Here is a 22,312-nt window from a genome sequence, read left to right as displayed (position 1 = left end):
AGGCAGAGGCTTTAATCCACTGAGCCACCCAGGTGCCCCAGAAGTAAAGAACTTAATAGATGTGTTTAACAGTATATTGGAAACAGTAGAAGACCAGATCAGTGAAGTAGAATATAGGTTCATAGGAAATGCTAATAAAAGAGAAAATAGAAAGATAAATATGGAAAGAAGTGCAAGAAACTATGGGAGATAATCAAAAGGTCTAATAGTTGAAATTGGACACCCAAGAAGGAAGGAATAAAGGTATGGTCAATATAGCATATTTAAAGAAATAAAGGGCTGGAATTCCCTAAATTAATTTAAGTAATGAATTCACAGATTCAAGAAACTCTGGGCAGGGTTAATACATAACCAGGGGTGCGTGGGTGGCTCAGTGGGTTAAGCCTCTGCCTTCAGCTAGGTCATGATCTCAGGATCCCAGAATTGAGCCCTGCGTTGGTCTCAGAATTGAGCCCTGCATTGGGCTCTCTGCTCGGCAGGGAGCCTGTGCCCCACCTCCACCTGCCTCTCTGCCTACTTGTGATCTCTGTCTGTCAAATAAATAAATAAAATGTTTTAAAAAAATATATACAATCAAATCTTTTAAAACTAATGACAAGAGAAAATACTAAAAGAATCCAGAGATAAAAGACATTATAAGCAGAAAGGGTTAAGACTGACAATAGGCTTATCAAGAAAATAATGGAAGTTATAAGATAACAAAATGATATTCTTAAAGTACAGGAAGAAAAACATCTGCCAACATATACATTTATATCCAGTGAGGAAAACTTCCTCATAGATTTATGGATACATAAACAAACACCTAAGTAATAAAAATAAGTAAATAAAAATGAAAACAGACCGCGACAAAAAAATAGCAGACCCTTAGCAGACCTTGACAAAACAAAAACAAAAACAAAAAAACACTAAAGGAAATTTTTCAGGCAAATGGGAAATGATCTAAAATGAAAAGAAAAGTAAAACTAAAAAGCATCAAAAGAGATGAATATGTAGGCAAATATAAATACTACTATACAAAATATGTAGGCCAATACAAATAAATATTATTATATGAAACAATAGTATCAATGCATTATTGGAATCCAAAATACAAGCAGAAATAAAATGTATCACAATAACTTTTAAAAAGAAAGGAGTTTAAATGGAGTATAAGTATTCTAAAATTCTAGCATTATCAAAAAACTGGTAAAGAAAAGAAGTGTCTTAAATTATAACAGAGGAGACATGTATTTTATAGGGCAACATTAAAAGAATAATAAGCAAATGCATACCCTATGAGTTAAAAGAGGGAGGAGAGGGAACAAAAATATCTTAGTCAAAGGAGACATACAGGAGATTTAAAAAACAAACATGAACAGATCCGTCAGAATATCAGTAATTAAGTGATTGCAGTAAATAAAAGTAAGTACTCAATAATACAAAACTTAACTATATAAGACACACATCTTAAGTATAAGGACACATAAGGGGTAAAAGTAAAAGAATGAAAAGTACCAATTGACATTAACCAAAAGAAAGTTGATACGCTTATTATAATATCAGACAAACTATATTTGAAGGCAAGAAGCTTTCCTAGAGGTAAAGACATTTCACAATGACAAAAAGGTCAATTAACCAGAAAAAAAACCTCACCACAGTTTAAACCTGTATGCATCCAATAACACAGTTTCAGAATATGCAAAGCCTCTGGAATACCCATAATGAGGAAATAAAACCCAGAAAATACAGTGTGTTAGCAAGGCTATAGAAAACTAGAACTGAGAGAAAACCACTGATACTGGAACACTTTGAAAAAACTTTTTAGCAGTATATTCTACATTCTTTCTTATGACCAGCAATTCCATATTAGGTATAGATCCAACAGGAATACATATATATGTTCATCAAAGAACATATACAATAATATTGATAGCATTACTATTAGTATTAGCCCCAAATAAAAAGAATTAACTGATAAATTTTGCTATTCTTACTGGAATACTATAAAGCAAAGGTTGGCAAACTATTCTTTGAAGGGCCAAATACTGTATATGTTCAGCTTTGCAAGTTATTTGTTCTTTGTCACAATTGCTCATCTCTGCTGTTGTAACTTGAGAATAGCCATAGATAATATATAAACAAATGGGTCTAATTCATGTTCCAATAAAACTTTATTTAAAATTTAAAAGTCTGGAATTTGTCTGTGGACTATAGCTTACTGATTCCCACTATATGACTATAAAAATGAAGCACATGCATGTCACAAACATAATGATCAGCAAAAGAAACTAAATACAAAAGGATGAATATATGATTCCATTTATGAAATGTTAAAAAACACATAAAACTTATCTGTATGTTGTTAGATATTAGAAGATAGGTTGTGTAGTGACTGAAAAGAGGCACCAGAGGCATTTCTTGGGTGTTAGTAATGTCATGTCTCTGACCTGGATGCTGTTTACCCATGGGTTCACTTTTTAAAAACTCACTGTGCTGTAGAATTTAGGATTAGAGTAATTATACTGAAATAAAAAATTTTAAAATTATCTAGAATAGCAGTATTAAAAATCCATGGGAAACATCTGCAAGAAAATTAACAGACAAGATTTCCCATGAACTCCAAAATATCAGGAGACATTCATAAACCCCCAGAAGGTACACGAGAAGGTAACACCATCTGTGGAGGATGAATCAGAGGAAAACATTGAAGCATCTGATAAAAAAAGTAAGTTCAAAGTAACAAAAAAGTATTCACTCAAAAGCTTGGTGGGTCAGTTCAGAAACTGAAACCGGAAGAGGTTTTCCCACTCTCCTACTGATGAATACAAAGGATTTACAATAAATTCTGAAGAAGCTGGAGCAGTCTGGAAACTGTTAACTCAAACTAACATACCAAAGTCATCTTCCAAGATAAAACCCTCACTGAGTGTAAACATCTGGAAAAAGAATTCAGGGAGCCTGGGTGGCTCAGTTGGTTAAAGCCCCTCTGCCTTCAGCTCGAGTCATGAACCTGGGGTCCTAGGATCAGGCCTGTCAGGCTCTCCACTCTGTGGGGAGCCTGCTCCCCGCCGCCCTGCCCCACCTATCTGCCTATTTGTGATCTGTCTGTCAAATAAATAAATTCTTTAAAAAATATATAAGGAAGTGGAGATGCAACGTGAGGGGTTAGGGGGGTAGGAGAAGAAGAAATGAAACAAGAGGGGATTGGGAGGGAGACAAACCATAAGTGACTCTTAATCTCACAAAACAGGGTTGCTGGGGGAAGGGGGGAGGAAGAGGGGTGGGGTTATGGACATTGGGGAGGGTATGTGCTATGGTGAGTGCTGTGAAGTGTGTAAACCTGGTGACTCACAGACCTGTACCCCTGGGGATAAAATACATTATATGTTTATAAAAAAATCTAAAAAAAAGAATAGATGCTGTATTTTATCAAATGCTTTTTCTGCATTTATTGACAAGATCATATTTTTTTTTCTTTTCTTTTATAAATGTGGTATATCACATTGATTGATTTGTGAATATTGAACCAATCTTGCAGTCCAGGAATAAATCCCACTTGATTGTGGTGAATAATTTTTTAATGCACTGTTGAATTTGATTTGCTAGTATTTTACTGAGAATTTTTGCATCCATCTGCATCAGGGATATTGACCTATAATTCTCCTTTTTAAGTGGGTTCTTTGTGTGGTTTTGGAATCCAAGTAATGCTGGCCTCGTAGAATGACTTTGGAAGTTTTCCTATCATTTCTATTTTTTTGAACATTTGAGAAGAATCGGTATAAATTCTTCTCTAAATGTTGTAGGGTTCCCTTGGGAAGCCATCTGGCCCAGGATTTTGGTTTGTTGGGAGATTTTTGGTTATTGATTCAATCTTTTTCTGATTATGGGTCTGTTCAAATTTTCTATATCTTCCTGTTTCAGTTTGGTAGTTTGTAAGTTTCTAAGAATTTGTCTGTTTCTTCCAGATTGCCCAGTTTGTTGGCATATAATTTTTCATAGTATTCTCTTACAATTGTTTGAATTTCTGTGGTATTGGTTGTGATCCCTCTTCTTTCCTTTGTGATTTTATCTATTTGGGCCCTTTCTCTTTTGATAAGTCTGGCTAGGGGCTTATGAACTTTATTAATTCTTTTGAGGAACCAGCTCTTAGCATCATTGATCTGTCCTTCTGGGGGTTTTGTTTATTTCTGTATCATTTATTTCTGTTCTAATGTTTATTATTTCCCTCTTCTGCTGGCTTTAGGCTTTATTTGCAGTTCCTTTTCTAGCTCCATTAGGTGTAGTGTTAGGTTGTGTATTTGAGACTTTTCTTGCTTCTTGAGATAAGCCTGTATTGCAATATACTTCCCTCTTGGGAACTGCCTTTACTGCATCCCAAAGATCTTGGACTGTTATGTTTTTATTTGCTTCCATGTGTTTTTTTATTATTATTTTTTCTTTAATTTTTTGGTTAACCCATTCATTCTTTAATAGGATTTTCTTTAACCTCCATGTATTTGAGGTTTCTCCAAATTTTTTCTTGTGGTTCAAGTTTCATAGTGTTGTGGTCTGAAAGTATGCATGGTATGATCTTGATCTTTTCATACTTGTTGAGGGTGATTTGTGACCCAGTATGTGATCTGTTCTGGAGAATGTACCATGTGCACCCAAAAAGAATGTGTACTCTTCTCCTTTAAGATGAAATGCTCTGAATATATCTCTTAAGTCCATCTGATCCATTGTGTCATTCAAAGCCATTTTTTCCTTATTGGTTTTCTGTTTAGATTATCTGTCCATTGCTGTAAATGGGATGGTAAAGTCCTCTGCTTTTACTGTATTATTATTAATGAGTTTTCTTTATGTTTATTATTAATTGATTTATATATTTGGGTGCTCCAATTGTTAGATGTTCTTGATGGATAGATCCCTTAATTATGATAAAATGCCCTTCTTTATCTTCTACACTCTGTTTTGTAATCCAGTTTGACTGATATAAGTATGGCCATTCCAGCTTTCTTTTGATGTCCTTTAGCATGGGATTGAGCCCCACATTGGGCTCCCTGCTCGATGGGAAGCCTGCATCTCCCTCTCCCACTCTCCAGGCTATGAAATGGAAGAAGATATTTGCAAACAACATACCTGATACAGGGTTATTATCCAAAATCTATAAAGAACTTTTCAAACTCAATATTAAAAAAAAAATAATCCAGGTAAGAAATGGGCATGGGACATGAATAGACACTTTTCCAACGAAGACATCCAGGTGGCTAACAGATGTGTGAAAAGATGCTCAACATCAGTCACCATGAGGAAATACAAATCAAAACCACAATGAGGTACCACACCACACCTGTTTGAATGGCTAAAATTAACAACAAAAGAAACAACAGTTGTTGGTGAGGATGTGGAGGAAGAGGAGACCTCTTACACTGTTGGAATATGAACAGGTGCAGCCAATGTGGAAAACAGTATGAATGTTCTTCAAAAAGTTAAAAATAGAACCACCCTATGATACAGCAATTGCACTACTAGGTATTTACGCAAACGATATAAAAATACAGATCCACAGGAGTACATTTACATGCATCCTGATGTATTATAGCAGCATTATCAAAAATAGCCAAACTACAGAAAGAGTCCAAATGTCCATCAATGGATGAATGGATAAGAAGATGTGGATAAAGAAGAATATATGTGTGTATGTGTGTGTGTGTGTATATCCACACACATACACACATATTTCTCATCCATCAAAAAGAATGAAATCTTGCCATTTGCAACAACATGGGTGGAGCTACAGTGTTTTATGCTAAGTGAAATCAGTCAGTCAGATAAAGACAAATACCATATGATCTCACTTATATTTGAAATTTATGAAAGAAAACAGGTGAACATATGGGAGGGGGGTGGGAAGGACAGAAAGAAACCAACCATAAGATATTCTTAATGATAGGGAACAAACACGGTTGGTAGAGGGAGGTGAGTGGAGGATGGGCTAGATGAGTGATAGGAATTAAAGAGGGCACTTGTGATGAGCACTGGATGTTGAGTGTTTAAGTGATGAATCACTGAGTTCTACTCCAAAAATCAATATTTCACTTTATGTTAACTAAATAAAATTTAAATTGAAAAAGGAAAATTTAATTAAGAAATAAAAAAATACAATATTCATAAAATAATGAAGGACACATGACATACATTGGTGAAAAAAGTCAATCCAGAATAATCAACACATGATGCATTCTGGTATTATTAGCAAACTTCAAAAAGGAAGGGGGAAAAAACACCACAATTGGATTTCCAAGCTAAAAGAGCAAGTCACTCACAAGGGGAAGAATGTTGGATTTTAAACAGATTTTGACAGCAACATTCTGTGTCAAAACCAAGTAACATACTTAAAATAAAGAAAATATAAGCCAAGGATTTTTATATCCAGCCAAAGTAACTTTCAGGGACAAAGATTACAGACAAAATATCAACTTTGTGCAACTCAGGGAGTATTTGTCCCTTGAGCCTCCTTAGGAATCTACTAGGGAAGAGCTTCAGACAACTGCAATGATTGGAGAAGACACTGATATAAAATGGCAAACATTAGTTATTTACACGTAGAACTTTAAATGAATAATGTAAAGGAGAGTGCATATTATAGAATATTATAATGGTATATGCTCTGAAAAGGTAGCTGAGTATAGTTATGAAAAAACAGAAATGAGAAAAAATTCTTTAACTGTCTTCAATAATTGTATCTCCAATGGTAGTTTGTTATCTTTGTTCTGAGATCATTTTGTTACCACAGAAAATGAGGACTTGGGTTATATTCTAATTTTATCACCTTGAAAGCATCTGCATTCATGATTTCTGGATTACAAGATAAAGTCTACACATCTTAGCCTGGTTTTCCATGATCTGGCTCAATAAGGACCTTCTGCTTTACCTGGATTATTTCCACAAGGAGTTATACCTAAAAACATGCATTTCTGTACAGGATAGGCTGGTAGGATTAAGTCACATTTATTCTTATTTCTTCTATTTAAAGCATCTAGGCAAAAAATAATTGCTACATACAGCAAGACAGTGAGAAAGAGAGAATATGAACTAATCAGGCATTATGTGCTTACTGATGAAAGACAAAACATGACTCAACCTTTCTGTTTCTATTTAAGAGGTATTTTGAAATAAGCATATATTGACATTTTTACTCAACATAACAATCATTGTGTTCAATTATCATGTTTATTCTGTTTGTATTTAATGTACCTAACTGATATGGTTGGGTATAAATTTACTGTTTTCTATTTACCCTGCCTATTCTATAGTCTGTGTTTCCCTCTATTTCTCTTATTTCTGCCAGAGGCACAAGTGTCTGGGATTTAGACATAATAGCAAAAGGACTGGGGTTTTCATTGAAGTGATCTTACATTTTCTTGAATAAAAGTGGAAATCATTTGCTCCCTTTTCACTTGGGATTTTATTTTCAATTCAATCTTTCCTGATCACTGACTTTCATTAACTTGTTTGAAGGTTTTCTTCATTGTTTAATGATTATCAAACTTTCAACATATTATGGTTTATTCTCCTCCATATTAGTCAAATGTTTAATGATTCATAAAGGACTTTGTTGCTGTCCCAGAATAGGTTGATATTTAAATAAAATCTTTGTGAAGTAAAAAAAAAATAAATAAATAAATAAAATCCTTTTTTTTTTTTTTTAGTTTGTAAAATTCTTTGTGAAGTAGAAAGTAAATTTTTAAAACCCTGGTATTTACATTTAAGATTATATGTCTTTGTCTATGAGCATCCTTCAAGGAGGACCAACCTGAACTTTGATCTGACCTGTGTCCAAAGAGTGTATTTGAGTGTGCAAAAAACAATGTCTATCTCTAAATGTTAGTATTTATTTCTGTTTCTGAGCATGTATTCTGTTGATGGATCTTATGTTTGCATGTTTCCACATGTTTATGTTTGGGAATTTATATTATCTAACTTATGTGTATCAGATTGTACTTTTTGTGTTTATTTCTGTAGAGCTTAGTGGTTAAGATCAGAGAGTAAAAAGGGTACGTGATGTGAGTATATGAGCACTGGGTGTTATATTCAACAGATGAATTATTGAGCACTACATCTGAAACTAATGATGTATTATATATTGGCTAATTGAATTTAAATGAAAAAAGCAAACAAAAAAAACCTCAATAAAAACATGCTGAAATGAAAAAAAGTATTAATCTAGATTCAAATCTTTGTTCCAATCATCTTAAATATCTATATGACCTTATACAAGCCACTTAACTTTTCTGAGTTCATCTTTAAAATAGTACTCCTTAATAGTAATTACTTTATGATTATTGCAATGATAATATGGAGTAACATATACAGAGTGACTGGGATGCAGTCAACATTTAATGAACACTTATTTCTATGTAATCAATTTGTTTTTCTCTGGAAAAACAATGACTTTACTTGTTTATGCTTTCTATTCTTATATTTAATCATATACTGTGCCACACTGTTTTTTTTTACTCTTTTATGTTTATTTGCTGGTTTATTAAATAATCATTGATTATAAAAGTTCCTGTGGACAGGAAATTTGCTTACATGCAAAAATCTCCAGTGCTGTGCATAGTGCCAGATACAGAGCATGCAGATATTTGGAGGAGAATGTTCAATATATATGAATTAACATAGGCAGAAAAATATGACTAATTTTAATAGTATGTGTTTAGGCTACCCCTAGAGTAAACCAATTTAAGATACTGGGATTAGTGCCTAGTTTAAGACAACTGCATTCATGTATGTATGTGTTTGGTGTGTGTGTGAATGTGCCTGTGTGTAGTTTGTTTTTGTTTAAAGGCACAAAGAAGCTGCTTAAACAGTAGTACAAGTGGTGCCAAATTTCTGAGAGAATAGGTGAATTAAAGGTCTGTAAGAGACCTAAAGGTTTGTAAGATAATAGGTGAATTAAAGGTCTTGTATGTTCAGCATAGAATAAAATGTTGGGAATCTATGCTTTGTTCAACCACAGGTCCACTGCTGGAAGACAGAGAAATCAGTAGGGTTTTGGCAGTCTCACTATGCTAGATGTACAAAATTAAAAACCTGAGAGGTCAAAATCCAATGAGACATGATGGGTACAAAACTGAGCTAACTGTTCCCTTAATGCAGAATGTCTGAATCAGTGCAGGGTGAAGGGACAAAAAGCTAAGCAGAAAGTATTTGAAAAGCAGAAGGGATTTTCTGCTGTGTTGCCTAAGAAGAATTACACATAGTACGCTATGTGAGGAAAGGAGCCTATAATCATATCAGCTCTCGGTTAAAAGCCCAAAGAGCTGAAATTAAGAACTTAGAATGGTTGACCTGAACAAGGGTTTGAGCTGAGCGGTCCATCTACATATAATGCAGATTTTTTACAGTACTATAAAAATATTTTCTCTTCCTTATGATTTTCTTAATAACATTTTCTTTTCTCTAGCTTACTTCATTGTAAGAATACAGTCTATAGTACATACACAAATGTGTTAATTGACAGTTTTATGTTATTGGTTAGACTTCTGGCCAACAGTAGGCTATCAGTAGTTAAGTTTTGGGGGGTCAAAAGTTATATACAGATTTCTGTGCAAGGGGGGTGTGGAGCCTCTGAACTCTGTATTGTTTAAAGGTCAACAGTAGTTTAACTTTTTATTTTTGAATATTTAGATTTACAAAACAGTTGCAAAAAGAAAAGAGTTCTTGTATACAGGAACTTCACCCTTCACCCATGTTCTCAATATTAACATCTTATATAGCCACAGTTCATTTTGCAAAACAAAGAAATCAATATTAGTACAGTAATTAGCTACATTGCAGATTATACTTGGAGTATACTAGTTTTTCCAGTAATGCACCTCTATTCCGGGATACAACAGAGGATACCATGATGCTTTTGGATCATTTCTCCTCAGTCTCTTCCAAACTGTGACAAGTTTCTGTTCTTCCTTGTCTCTCATGACCTTGACGGTTTGGAAGAGTACCAGTCAGGTATTATGTATAAAGCTTCTTAATTTGATTTTGTCTGATATTTTTTCATGTTTAACTAGAGTTATGGGCTCTGGGAAACAATGTCACAGAGCAGTGCCCTTCATATCGCCTGATATCAAGGAACACCGGATGTCAGCATGAGTTATCATTACTGATGTTAACCTTGACCACTTTGTAAAGGTGGTGTCTGCCAGATTTCTCAAGTTAAAATTTCTCCTTTCTATGCTCTCTTCAACAGAAACAAATCATTAAGTCTAGCTCACACTGGAGGGAGGAATAATTAAGCTCTACCTCATGGAAGGGGCCATATCCACAATTATTATTTACAATTCTGCTATAAGGAAGATGTGTCCATTCTCTTCCTCAGTCATTCATTGTTCCACTTATATCAATATGTACTCATGGACTTAATTTTATTCTTTGGGTTATAATCCAAATATTGCTATATATTTGTTGCTCAAATTATTCCAGCAATGGCCATTGGGACTTCAGATTGGCTCCTATGTTCTTTTGATATAACCCTGTCCTCCTCACTCCCCTTTCCTTTTTTTTTTTTTTTTAAGTGATTCTTCACTTTCCATGCTATAAGATGTTCTTCTGTCCTAATCTGTTTTTTGTCTGCCCCAGCCCCAGAATCAGCTACTGCTCCAAGAGTCCTGGCAACTTTTACTGAATACAGGTATTTAGAAACCAAGATCTGGGAGCTGGGTGTGCTCATTGCTACTGGATTGTCATTCCTTTTAGGCCCTTCTGGAGGACAAAAGTAGAAAATACAGATGTGTACTAACCCAAATACACTCATATCTGTATTTGAGTCAATCTATCTGTATGCATATTAAAATAAACATGAATTAAACTGTTACTTTAGACACTAAAATCATAGGGTTCACCTTGTTTGTCAAATGTCTTTTTTCACAGTGAAAAACCTGGTTGTATTTATCTATGACTTCTTTACTTGTTTGTTCAACTTTCATATAAATGTAAAGTATTCTTAGAATTGCTAATCCATACCCCTGTATGAAACACACTTAGCTATTAGAGCAGGGGTTGGCAAACTTTAACTCCCATGGTAATTCTGGCCCTTTTGTAAGGTCTGATATGTAAAAGTAATTTTTATCTTTACATTTAAAAGATGGGAGGAAAGGTTTCATGAAAATAACATGAAATTCACATTTTAGTGCATATGGATAAAGTTTACTTGGAATACAGACATACTAATCTGTTTACCTATTGTATATGTCTGCTTTACTGCTATAACAGCAGAGCTGAGTAGTATGACAGGGACCCTATGGCACAATAAATATTTACTCTTGGGGCACCTAGGTGGCTCAGTTGTTAAGCGTCTGCCTTCAGCTCAGGTCATGATCCCGGGGTCCCAGCGTCCTGGGGTCCCGGGATTGAGCCTCACATTGGGCTCCCCACTCAGCGGGAAGCCTGCTTCTCCCTGTCCCCTCCCTCCCTGCTTGTGTTCCCTCTCTCTCTCTGTCAAATAAATAAATAAAATCTTAAAAAAAAATTTATTCTCTGGCTCGTTGCATAAAATGTTTGCAAATCCCTGCAAAAGAATATAGTGATTAAATAGTTCTTTTTGTCTTTATCCTCACAGTATCAACCAAAACCCTATACTCCAAAGTTATTTAGGTAAGCTAATTTATAGCTATATCTTGTATTTTTAGGACTTTTAGATTAATTTGGTATAATCTGCATTAAATCCTCAGAAGCCCACACTTGATGTTTTTTCTTTTATTTTTCATTCAGTAAAGTTCTCTCTCTCTGATGTACATTTCCGGCAGTTTTTCAAAGAAAAGTCACATGTTAACAACTTCAGTACCTAGCAGCTCCAACACCCTAAAAATCTCTCTGTGAGCCTGGTTCCTTTGTAGTCAACTTCTCATGCCTCTCCTATACTTTGCTATTTCAGCAATGTCATATAAATAAAATCATACAATATGTAGCTTTGGAGTTCTAACTTCTTTCATTCAGCAAACTGAATTTAAGACTAACCATGTTGTTGTATGAATTTATAAGCCCACATTTAAAAAAAAAAGATGTATTATTTTAGAGAGGGGGGAGGGACAAGCAGAAAGGGAGAGAGACAATATCAAAAAGATTCCTCACTGAGCACGGAGCCTGATGCGGGGTTTGATCCCATGACCTTGAGGATCATGACCTGAACCAATATCAAGAGTTGGACACTTAACTGACAGCCACCCAGTACCCCTATAGCTCACTCCTTTTCACTGCTGAGTTATAGTCCATTTAATGGCTATACCATTGTTTGACCTTCATTTGTCTTTGAAGAGTATATTGGTTGCATCTAATTTTGGGCAATTAAAAATATACTTACTATAAACATTCATGTACAGGTTTTTCTGTGAACATAAGTTTTCAGTTCATTTGGGTAAATACTTAAAAGCAGGATTGCTGGGTTTTATGATAAGTGTATTTAACCTTATACAAAACTGCCAAGCTGTTGTGTGGCTATAACCATTGGGCTTTCCCACCAGCACTGAATGAGAATTCCTATTGCTCCATATCCTTCACAGCATTTACTAACACAAGTTTTTTTTGGGGTTTTGTTTCTGCTTAACAATTCTAATAGGTAGCAGTGATATCTCATTGCTGTTTTAATTTGCATTTCTTTTTTTTATTTTTATTTATTTGACAGAGAGAGAGATCACAAGCAGGCAGAGAGGCAGACAGAGAGAGGAGGAAGCAGGCTCTCCGCAGAGCAGAGAGCCCGATGCGGGGCTCGATCCCATGATGCTGGGATCATGACCTGAGCTGAAGGCAGAGGCTTTAACCCACTGAGACACCCAGGCGCCCCTAATTTGCATTTCTATAATGATTATTGTGCATCTTTTCATGTTTATGTGGTGAAATGTCTGTTCAGATATACTGCCCATTTTTATTTGGGTTATTTTCTTGCAACTGAGTTTGAAGAGGATTTTTTAAAAAAATTCTGGATAAAAATCCTTAATTATATTTGTGATTTGAAAATATTTTCATCCAGACTATGACTTGTCATTCTATTATTTTAATATTATCTTTCAGAGAATGAAAATTTTTATTTTTAATCAAGTTCACTTTATCAATTTTTTTATGGATCATGGGTTTGCTGTCATATCTTAAAAGTAATTTACAAATATAAATTAAATAGATTTTTCTACTATGTTTTAGGTCTATGATCTATTTTTAAATGTGCATTTTTAAAACTCCAGAACCATGCATTGAAAAGACAACAAATGCAAAGTCTTTAGTTGACTTTGTACTTTTGTCAAAACTCAGTAGACAGTATTGATGTGGGTCTATCTCTGGGGTATCTACTCTATTCCTTTGACATATGTGTCTACTGTTTAGTCAACAACACAATGTCTTCATTGTTGTGCTTTATAGTAAGTCTTAAAATTAGGCAGAGGGTCCTCCAACTTTGTTCATTTTCAGATTGTTTTTGTTTTTTCAATTTCCTTTGTTCCTTCCATATACATTTTAGAATCAGCTTGTCAATTTCTATTAAAAAGTTTGATAGGGTTTTAATTATGATTGAACTGAATCTAGAGATCAGATTGGGGAAAACTGACATCTTCATATGGAGTCCTCCAATCTGTGAACATGGTGTAGTTTTTCATTTAGTTCTCTCTTCTTTGATTGCTTCCAACAGCATTTTGTAGTTCTCAGAATGCAAATGCTGCACATATTTTGTTAGGATTATACCTAAGGACTTCATTATCAGGTGCTACTGTAACTGGTTTGGATTTCCTAATCTAAAATTCCAACTATTCATTTCAGATATATAGGAAAAAAATGACTTTATTCATATTTTATGACCTTGCTAGCCTCACTTATTAGTTCCGGCAGCCTTTCTGGAGCTCCTGTGGAATTCTCTGCTAAATCATATCCTCTGCAAATATAAGGTATTTTTTTCTTATTTTCCAATCTGTATCCCTTTTATTTCTTTTTCTTATCTTCCTGCATTGTCTAAAACTCCCAGTATGATGTTAAAGGAATGTTAAGAGAGGGTATCCTTGTTTCTGAATTTAGCGGAAAATATTCACTCTTTCACCATTAAGTATAAAGTGTTAGCTGTAGGTTTTCAAAGACGCTCTTCATTAGATTGATAAGGTTCCCTTCTACCTGAATTTTACTAAGAATGTTTATCAAGGGGGCGCCTGGGTGGCTCAGTGGGTTAAGCCGCTGCCTTCGGCTCAGGTCATGATCTCAGGGTCCTGGGATCGAGTCCCGCATCGGGCTCTCTGCTCTGGCAGGGAGCCTGCTTCCTCCTCTCTCTCTCTGCCTGCCTCTCTGTCTACTTGTGATTTCTCTCTGACAAATAAATAAATAAAATCTTAAAAAAAAAAAGAATGTTTATCAAGAATAGAGTTTGATTTTGTTAGATACTTGTTCTGTGCTTATTGAAATGACATACAGAAGAAATATGTTTTTTCTTATTTAACCCATCAGTAAGATGAACTTATATTGCATTTCTAGAAGGAGACCACTTGATTATGATATACTTTCATTTTTATGAACTGATGGATTTGATTTGCTAGTGTGTTGTTGAGATTTCTGCATATATGTTCATTAGGGATTCTGGTCTGTATTTTTCTTTTCTTTTTATGTCATAGTCTGATATTAGGGAAAATACTGATTTCATAAAAGGTTTTCCTTTTACTTTCTGTCTGGTAAGACAGAAATCTTCTTAAAGATTTGGTAGAATTCACCAGAGAAACCATCCGGGTCTGGTGTTTTCTTTTACGTAAGATTCTTAACTTCAAATTCAATTTCTTTAATAGATATACAACTGCTGAGATTATCAATTTCTTCTTGAGTTAGTTTTGGTACTTTATGTCTTTCAAAAAATTCTTGAAAAGTTATGTCTTTCATAAAATTTCAAATAGTTTTAACATCAATATAAACACAAGACAGGATTAGCAGATTAGAGGACATTTCTAACGAAAGTATCCAAATTAGGGAGGGAAAAAATAATTAAAAGTATCTTAAAAAAAGCACAAGATACATATGAGTCTAAAAATCTAAAAAATCTTTTTTTTTTAAAGATCTTATTTATTTATATGACAGACAGAGATCACAAGTAGGCACAGAAGCAGGCAGAGAGGAGAGGAGGAAGCAGGCTCCCTGCTGAGCAGAGCACCTGATATGGGGCTTGATTCCAGGACCCTGGGATCATGAACTGAGCTGAAGGCAGAGGCTTTAACTCACTGAGCCACCCAGGTGCCCCTAAAAAATCTTCTATAAGTCTAAACATCTAATGTAAGTATAACTGGGAGTTCCAGAAAAACAGGCAATGGGGCATAAGAACGCGTTAAAGAAAGAATGGCTACAGGTTTTCCAAAACTAATGGAAAATATCAACCTACAAATTTAGGAAGCTCTGAAAACTTAACATAGAATCAATCCAAGAATGCCAAATGTAGGTATATGATAGTAAAATTACTAGACACAAAGTTGAGGAGTAAATCTTAAATACAACAGAGAGGGGAAAAATCCCCATATTACCTCAAAGGTGTAATAGCTTACTTTCTAAGACATACAAAAAAAGCGAGAAGACAATGGAATAGCTTCTTTAAAACACCAAAGAAAATAACTAACAACCAACCAACTACCAACCAACCAACCATTTATTTATATCCAATAAAATCAACCCCCATAAAATTAAAACCAAGATGTTTTCAAACAAAATCAGAATTGATAGCCAGGAGAATATCACAAAAGAAGTATTAAAGGCAGAAGGAAAATGACTGTAGAATCCATATGGGAACATGGAATTGCAGGAAAGAAAGAAGAATAATAGAAAGGCTAAATAAGGGGCTAATATGAATAAACATTACTATATAAATAAAATTAATTTCTTGTGTGTTTTATATATGTAGACTTAAAATACATGACAAAAATGTGCAAAAAAGGGGGGCAGGTTAAAAAGGGTTAAATAATTTAGGGCCCCATTATAAGGGAGAGGTCAATGAAAAAATAATTTGTCATGAATACATGTTGAAATCTGTAGAGCAACCAATAACAGAAAAGTTAAAAATAAATAACAAATAAAAAGGTAAGTAAGTTATAAAAAATAGTAATCCAGACCAAAGCCACATCAATTTATATAGAAGTTCAAGATTTTAATTCTTCAAAAAAACCTTGTGCTACTCATAAGATATGCACTTCAAATATATTGATAAAAACAAAAAGTGGAAAAATACATACCATGCCAAGACTAGCCAAAAGGAAGACTAGCCAAAAGAAAGCCATTGTAACTCTATAAATATCAGATCAAACATACTGTCACACAGGAATATTGCTAGAAAGGAAGAGATGAAGAACCTTCATAACAAAAGGTTCATACCACAGTCTGAAATCTGTATCCCACCAATGACATAGCTCCAAATATATAAAATTAACATAACTAGAAAGAAATCTTGAGGCTTAAACCTTCGTTGGAGCTTGATACCTATCTATCATGATACAGAAAAAATAATTTTCATCAGATCATATATTTAAATGGGAAAGAAAGCCTTTAGAGGAAAATACAGGAGACAGTCTTGAAGTACACAAAATTTCTAAAAATGTTAACAATAAACCATAATGAATTGAATTCATTAGGATTAAGAATTTTACATCAAAGACGTCATTAAGAGAATAAAAAGGCAAGGCACAGAGTGAAAAAAGACAATTACAAAACATTAATTAAAAATTCATGTCAAGGGTCTATATGGAACTCAACAAAAAAACCAAAAGGAGACAATTCAGTACAAAAATTGGTAAATGACTTGAACAAGTACTCACAAAAGAGAATAGCCAAAGGCCAATAAGTATACTCATTAGTCATCAGGAAATAGCAAACTGGAACTATCATATGATAAACTACTTCTTACTTACCCAAAGGGCAAAATGAAAACACAAACAGGCACAAGTACACGTGCACACACACACACACACACACACACACACACACACACACCAATCAAGTAATGGTAAGGATGTGGAGCAAGTATAACTCTCACACCCAGGTTGTTAAAATCACTTGAAAAATTCTTTGACAGCACCTTCTAAAGCTGCTTCTAAAGCATACCCTATGACTGGGCAATTGCAAATGGGAAGAATACATAGACACCCAAATAAGAATACATACATACCCCAGTAAGAAGAATACAATGATACCCAAAGTATGCATAAAATGCTTATAGCAGGTCTATAATAGCCCAAACCAGAAACAACCTGAATATCCATCAACAGAGAGATAAATAAGTCAGCAGTAGTATTTTCATATAATAAAATACCATATAGCAGCAAAAGTGAAGACCTATTGTTAAATATAATGTCTGTAGTACAAAGAAGTCTGAATTGTGAAGTCAAAGTGAAACAAGTCAGAGAAAAAAGTAGATACCATAGGATTTCATTTATATAAAGATTAAAACACACAACACTAATCTTGCTATTAAAAGTTAGGAGAAGGTTTATCCTTGGAGTGAAAGTAGCTGAGAGACAAGAGGAGAAGTTTCTGCAGAGCTGATATTTTTTTTTCTTGACTTGGTAGATGGTTTACAAAGGAGTGTGCTGATTTTATTGCAATTCATAAAGTTGTTACTTATGGTTTGTATCTTTTCCATATGTATACTGTACTTTGAAAACAAGCTTAATTTAAAGACAGTATGCATATAGAAACTTAAAACTGTACAAAATGATAGAATGTCACATAATCCAGTCACATCATTAGGACCAAGCCTAGTACCCAACAGGACACTCATGATAAATGATTGTTTCTTAAACTACTGAATGAAACAAACAAAAAAAGCAAACACAAAAAGAATACACTGTAATTATTCCCCAGCTGTCCTTCATAAATGTTTATTTGCCTTACCCAGAAAATATTCTCATATTGACGTTCTCTAATATTAAACCAGTAAACCTGATCTGCTCTTTTCCTCTTTTAAATTTTTAATTAACACAAAAATCAATTCAGAAACTGCTTCAAAATAGTTGTATCTCACCCCATGTCCTCTTGTTCTACCATTTAGAATAAAAACTATTTGTGGGAAATGGAATTTATACTAGGCCACAAAACAAATCTCCACACTTTGAAGGCTATGAAATAATTATCATAAAGTCACTACTTACTGACTATGAGATAATTATTCGTAACATTGTTTAGCGTTCAGATGATGTCAAACATTTCACATAATGACTCAGGTCAAGCAGGAAGTTAGAGATGTTGCCTTTAGCAAAACCCCTGACTTCCGTCGAATGGAGGTTGTATCTTTTTTTCTTCTCTTTCCAGTGATTAACTATTACAGGCTTTAAGCATCTTCACTGGTTTTCTTGCCCAATTAGAAAAGGCCTTCAAGAGAAAATTTTAGAAACTAACATATAAATGTCTTTGATGAGCCTGATGTGATTTCAAGACATTTTTTACCCGGTCATGGATCTCATCGCAGTTTGAAGGTGAACACCAATCAGAATGGAATCTGTGGGCATAAAAAACAAAGGTGACTTGTAGCCAGAGGGAGAGAAAAATAAATCTTTTCAAATGCCAGACACAGAAAGTCATTTTCCCCTTATCCTTGTGTGATAACACAGAAAGATTAAAATGGCATATTTTCTTCATTGACCAAGGATGAGAGGCAGATGTAAAATCAGGCACTGGTTCTCTGCAGAAATATTGAGTCTTCATAATATGTGTAATTAGTAGTCTTAATAAAGTTTGGTGTGAATCAGGGAGAGCATACCTATACATCTGACCATTTAATGATTTCCTTACATAAGTCTTCAGAATTTATCAAGAAATAAAGATACAGATGTTCAGATTAGAACAATAATTCCAAGTATAGTGTCTTTAAAATTAGTTCTTATTTTCCAGTAATTTAATCCCACTCTCTTAAATTATGTGGGAAAAATTCCTTTTTGTATACAGAAAAATAAAATGTTTTATGAAATGAAGCAAAATGTTTAAATAGATGAAAATATTTAGAATCCAAACATGTTCTTACTCTTTCATAATACAGAGGAACATAAAAATGGATAATCCCCTCTCAGCACAGATATCACTCCCCTAGTCTCTTCTGTGTGTGTGTGTGTGTGTGTGTGTGTGTTTTTAAAGTGAATACTGAAAAACAGGAAAGGAAAATGTGGCTTTTATTAAAATCTGAGTTTTGGAATTACAGAAGAAATAATGCAACCATTCTTCTTTCTAATGTCCTTCCCAAACTCAAAACTTGCATTAGTTTTACTAAGCTAGTTTATATTTACCTTATACAAGGAATAATGAATATTCATATCTCCAGGTCCACCTGATTATAATTCATCTATATCAAACATTATTGATAATTCCTTTATAAAGGAATGAGTACTAAAATGCTAAGTGCTTACATCTTTGCCTTTTTTTCTCGCAGCTTGTTCTTGCAAAGTTATAAATTTATATGTTTATACAAAATATAAACTATTAAGCAGGAAAAATGATTTATATAATCTGTCAAAGAATGCATCAATAATAGATGATCAACTATATCTAAATTTTAATATCCTACATTTGTAAAAGGAAGTGTTACTGCATCGACACAAATATATTGTCTGACTTTGTCATTTACTATATATGTAACCCATTTTGAAAATCTGAGATCCAAATATGCAGTTCCAAGAGGATCCCTTCAGTATACTATTCAAGGATCCACTAGTCTGTGCTGTGGTATAAGAAATGACTACCTAACTATATTTAACTTCATTTACAAAATTCAAAACCATAAGCATGATTAAAAGGAATATCAGCTTCTTTTTAATTAGATTTGCTAGTATTTCTAAGTCTGATTTTAGTAATAACTCTATAGCCTAATACAAATGATAAACCATAAAATTAATATTTATACTTGGAGGAGAACACTGTTTCTGAAATGTAACACTTATAATAAAAATTGCAACCATTTTATGTGTGTTAAATCTATTGGAGATTTTTTTTTAATGGGCTTATAGCAAAAAGCACCTTCACCATAAATAAAGAAGTTCATTTGCTTACAGTCACTAATAGAGTTTTTGAAAGTCTGTTTATTCACATACATGATTAAGGAGTCAACATTTTACAGTAATCTTAGAGGAAAACTTATTTCATCTTAATGAATAATTACCAAGATAATCTCCTATAGCTATATATTCTGTCACACTCCTAATTTTGCTGGAGATGTACAGTCTACATTTACATCAGCTTAAATTGTGTACTGATTCCACTAGATTTTATAAACACCCTGTAAGTATACTGCTCAGTGACCTAAAAAGTCATATCAGAGAACGTCTTATATTTAAAGGTGTGGTACTGTGTGTGCTAAAAAGGATGAAATGTTTTTCTTCCTAGTAATATGTCCTATAGACATTTTAATTTCTTTGATAAGTAAATCTGAATATTTTTTGGAACATACTCTCAAAGTAGAGGTGTTCTTCTTTAGTGAAAGTAGAAAGGTTTATCCATCCTAAGGCATACCCCAATATAAATTTATTAACTTATTTAGATGAATTTAAAACTAAAATGTCATTATATTCTTTTATTTTAGAAGCACCTTAACCTTCCTCAAGTGATAGGTGAAATGGTCATGTTTAAGATTAGAGCCATTCATTTCTTTCTAGAAAAGAATTATATCTATTACCAACCATCATGATAAATGTACAAATGCCGCTCATTACTAGAAGCCATCACTTCCACTGGAATATGAAAAAGGGACAGTTGACTTTACCTCACCTCAGTGAAGACTTTTTGAGTATAGCCTCAATGAAGAATTTATCAAATTGGGAAGACAGGCTTCAGAAGCTGGGACAAAATTACAGGTAAGGATAAAATAACATGGGACTAAAATTCATACTGTACTATAGTGGTAGACAACTGGAGAACTGTGCAAAATAGAAAAATAAAACAATGTTTATAAAAACATATCCAAGGAGATACGAGTAAAAAGTTTCTTGAAAATCTACAGAGGTGGCAAAGAACCTAATGAATAAAATCACAAGTGCTTAATTCTAAAAGTACAGAAAAAGAGTGTAGCACTGACCGCACATCTGAACAGACATGGAAATTAAAGAAAGTCCCCTGACAACTGAGACACAAGTTACCAGACTTCAGCAGGAAAATCTTTCTTCAAAAGTCTCTCTTGAACTTTAAAGCCTACAGAAACATAAATATGTATCTCTCTCTGTAAATACAGAGATACATCTTTTAATCTATCTGTCCTATCTATGACCTCCATGATACCTCAGGCAGGATTCTACTGGCCTAGAAGCAATATTAATCAAAATTCCCCATCTCAGGGTTAGGGTCTCCAGCAGACCTCCATACATCCATCTGAATGCTTATAGGGCAAAGAAAGAAAACAGACAAATCTCTCTTCAGAATAGAGATGCTTTAATACAGCTTCCAAACTGATACACTCTTGCTCAGATCATCAGTTTTGAGATGAACTTTCTGACAGACTATACATTTAGTTTAAATTTTGTCAATTATGTCCAATGGTTGTAATAAGCCGTACAAATTTAGTGTGTTACATTAGCTTTTTTATACCATCTGTAAAGACATATTTTATTTCCATTTGTTGATAACATTTCTCTTAGGTGTTCAAATTTCTATAAAATTTTTTAACTAAAGTTTTTTTTTTTTAATTTATGACAACTCTGTTTTCTACATTACTATTAGTGAGTGAGGCAAGGAATTTCCAACTTGAATTTAACAATGACAAAAACCAATAAAGAGGAATTATTTCTTTCACATTCAGTTGTAACAAGTGTCTAACTTTGGTTGCCCAAGGTTTTTTAGAAGGACGGCTGGAATCTTTACATGGTTAAGATTTCCTGGGGAGTTGCGGGGGGGTTGTTTGAGGAAATCAGGTACCATATACCAACGATATATGGCATCATCATTACCACTAAAAGGAAAGTATAACCTATGCTATTTTTATGCATTAGCCATATTCATATGTTAAATCCCTATGAGTCTCTTGAAAAGAAACCAACGTGTGCTATTTTTCACTTTCATGAATTACAGTATTTAAAGATTTTATTTATTTATTTATTTGAGAGACAGAGAGAGGGAGAAAGACAGCATGAGAGGGGAGGGGTCAGAGGGAGAAGCAGACTCCCTGCCAAGCAGGAAGCCCGATGTGGTATTTGATCCTGGGACTCCAAGATCATGACCTGAGCCGAAGGCAGTCGCTTAACCAACTTAGCCACCCAGGCACCCCTGAATTACAGTATTTAATTAGGGTTTAAGTGACTCTAATTAATAAACTCGTCAATAATTAATAAACTTACTTCAAGAGGACTGGGTTGGGGAGGAGTATCTAGTACCATATAATATG

General features: G+C 34.0%; 1 protein-coding gene across 4 annotated transcripts in view; it reads right to left on the bottom strand.

Moving 5' to 3' along the window:
- Positions 1-22,312, bottom strand: part of SPATA6 (spermatogenesis associated 6) — a 150,835-nt gene that overhangs the window by 28,315 nt on the left and 100,208 nt on the right. For 3 of the 4 annotated variants that reach the window (XM_032301777.1, XM_032301775.1, XM_032301778.1), the window contains one exon: positions 18,352-18,451. In XM_032301777.1, coding sequence (XP_032157668.1) covers positions 18,352-18,451 — 100 coding nt within the window. The remainder of the gene's footprint in view (positions 1-18,351; positions 18,452-22,312) is intronic. The other variant, XM_032301776.1, reaches the window with a different exon arrangement.

Source organism: Mustela erminea, chromosome 10 (genome assembly GCF_009829155.1).
Source record: "Mustela erminea isolate mMusErm1 chromosome 10, mMusErm1.Pri, whole genome shotgun sequence".
Taxonomy (NCBI): Eukaryota; Metazoa; Chordata; class Mammalia; order Carnivora; family Mustelidae; genus Mustela; species Mustela erminea.
Note: the sequence above shows the minus strand (reverse complement) of the source record. Positions and strands in the feature narration are given on the sequence as shown.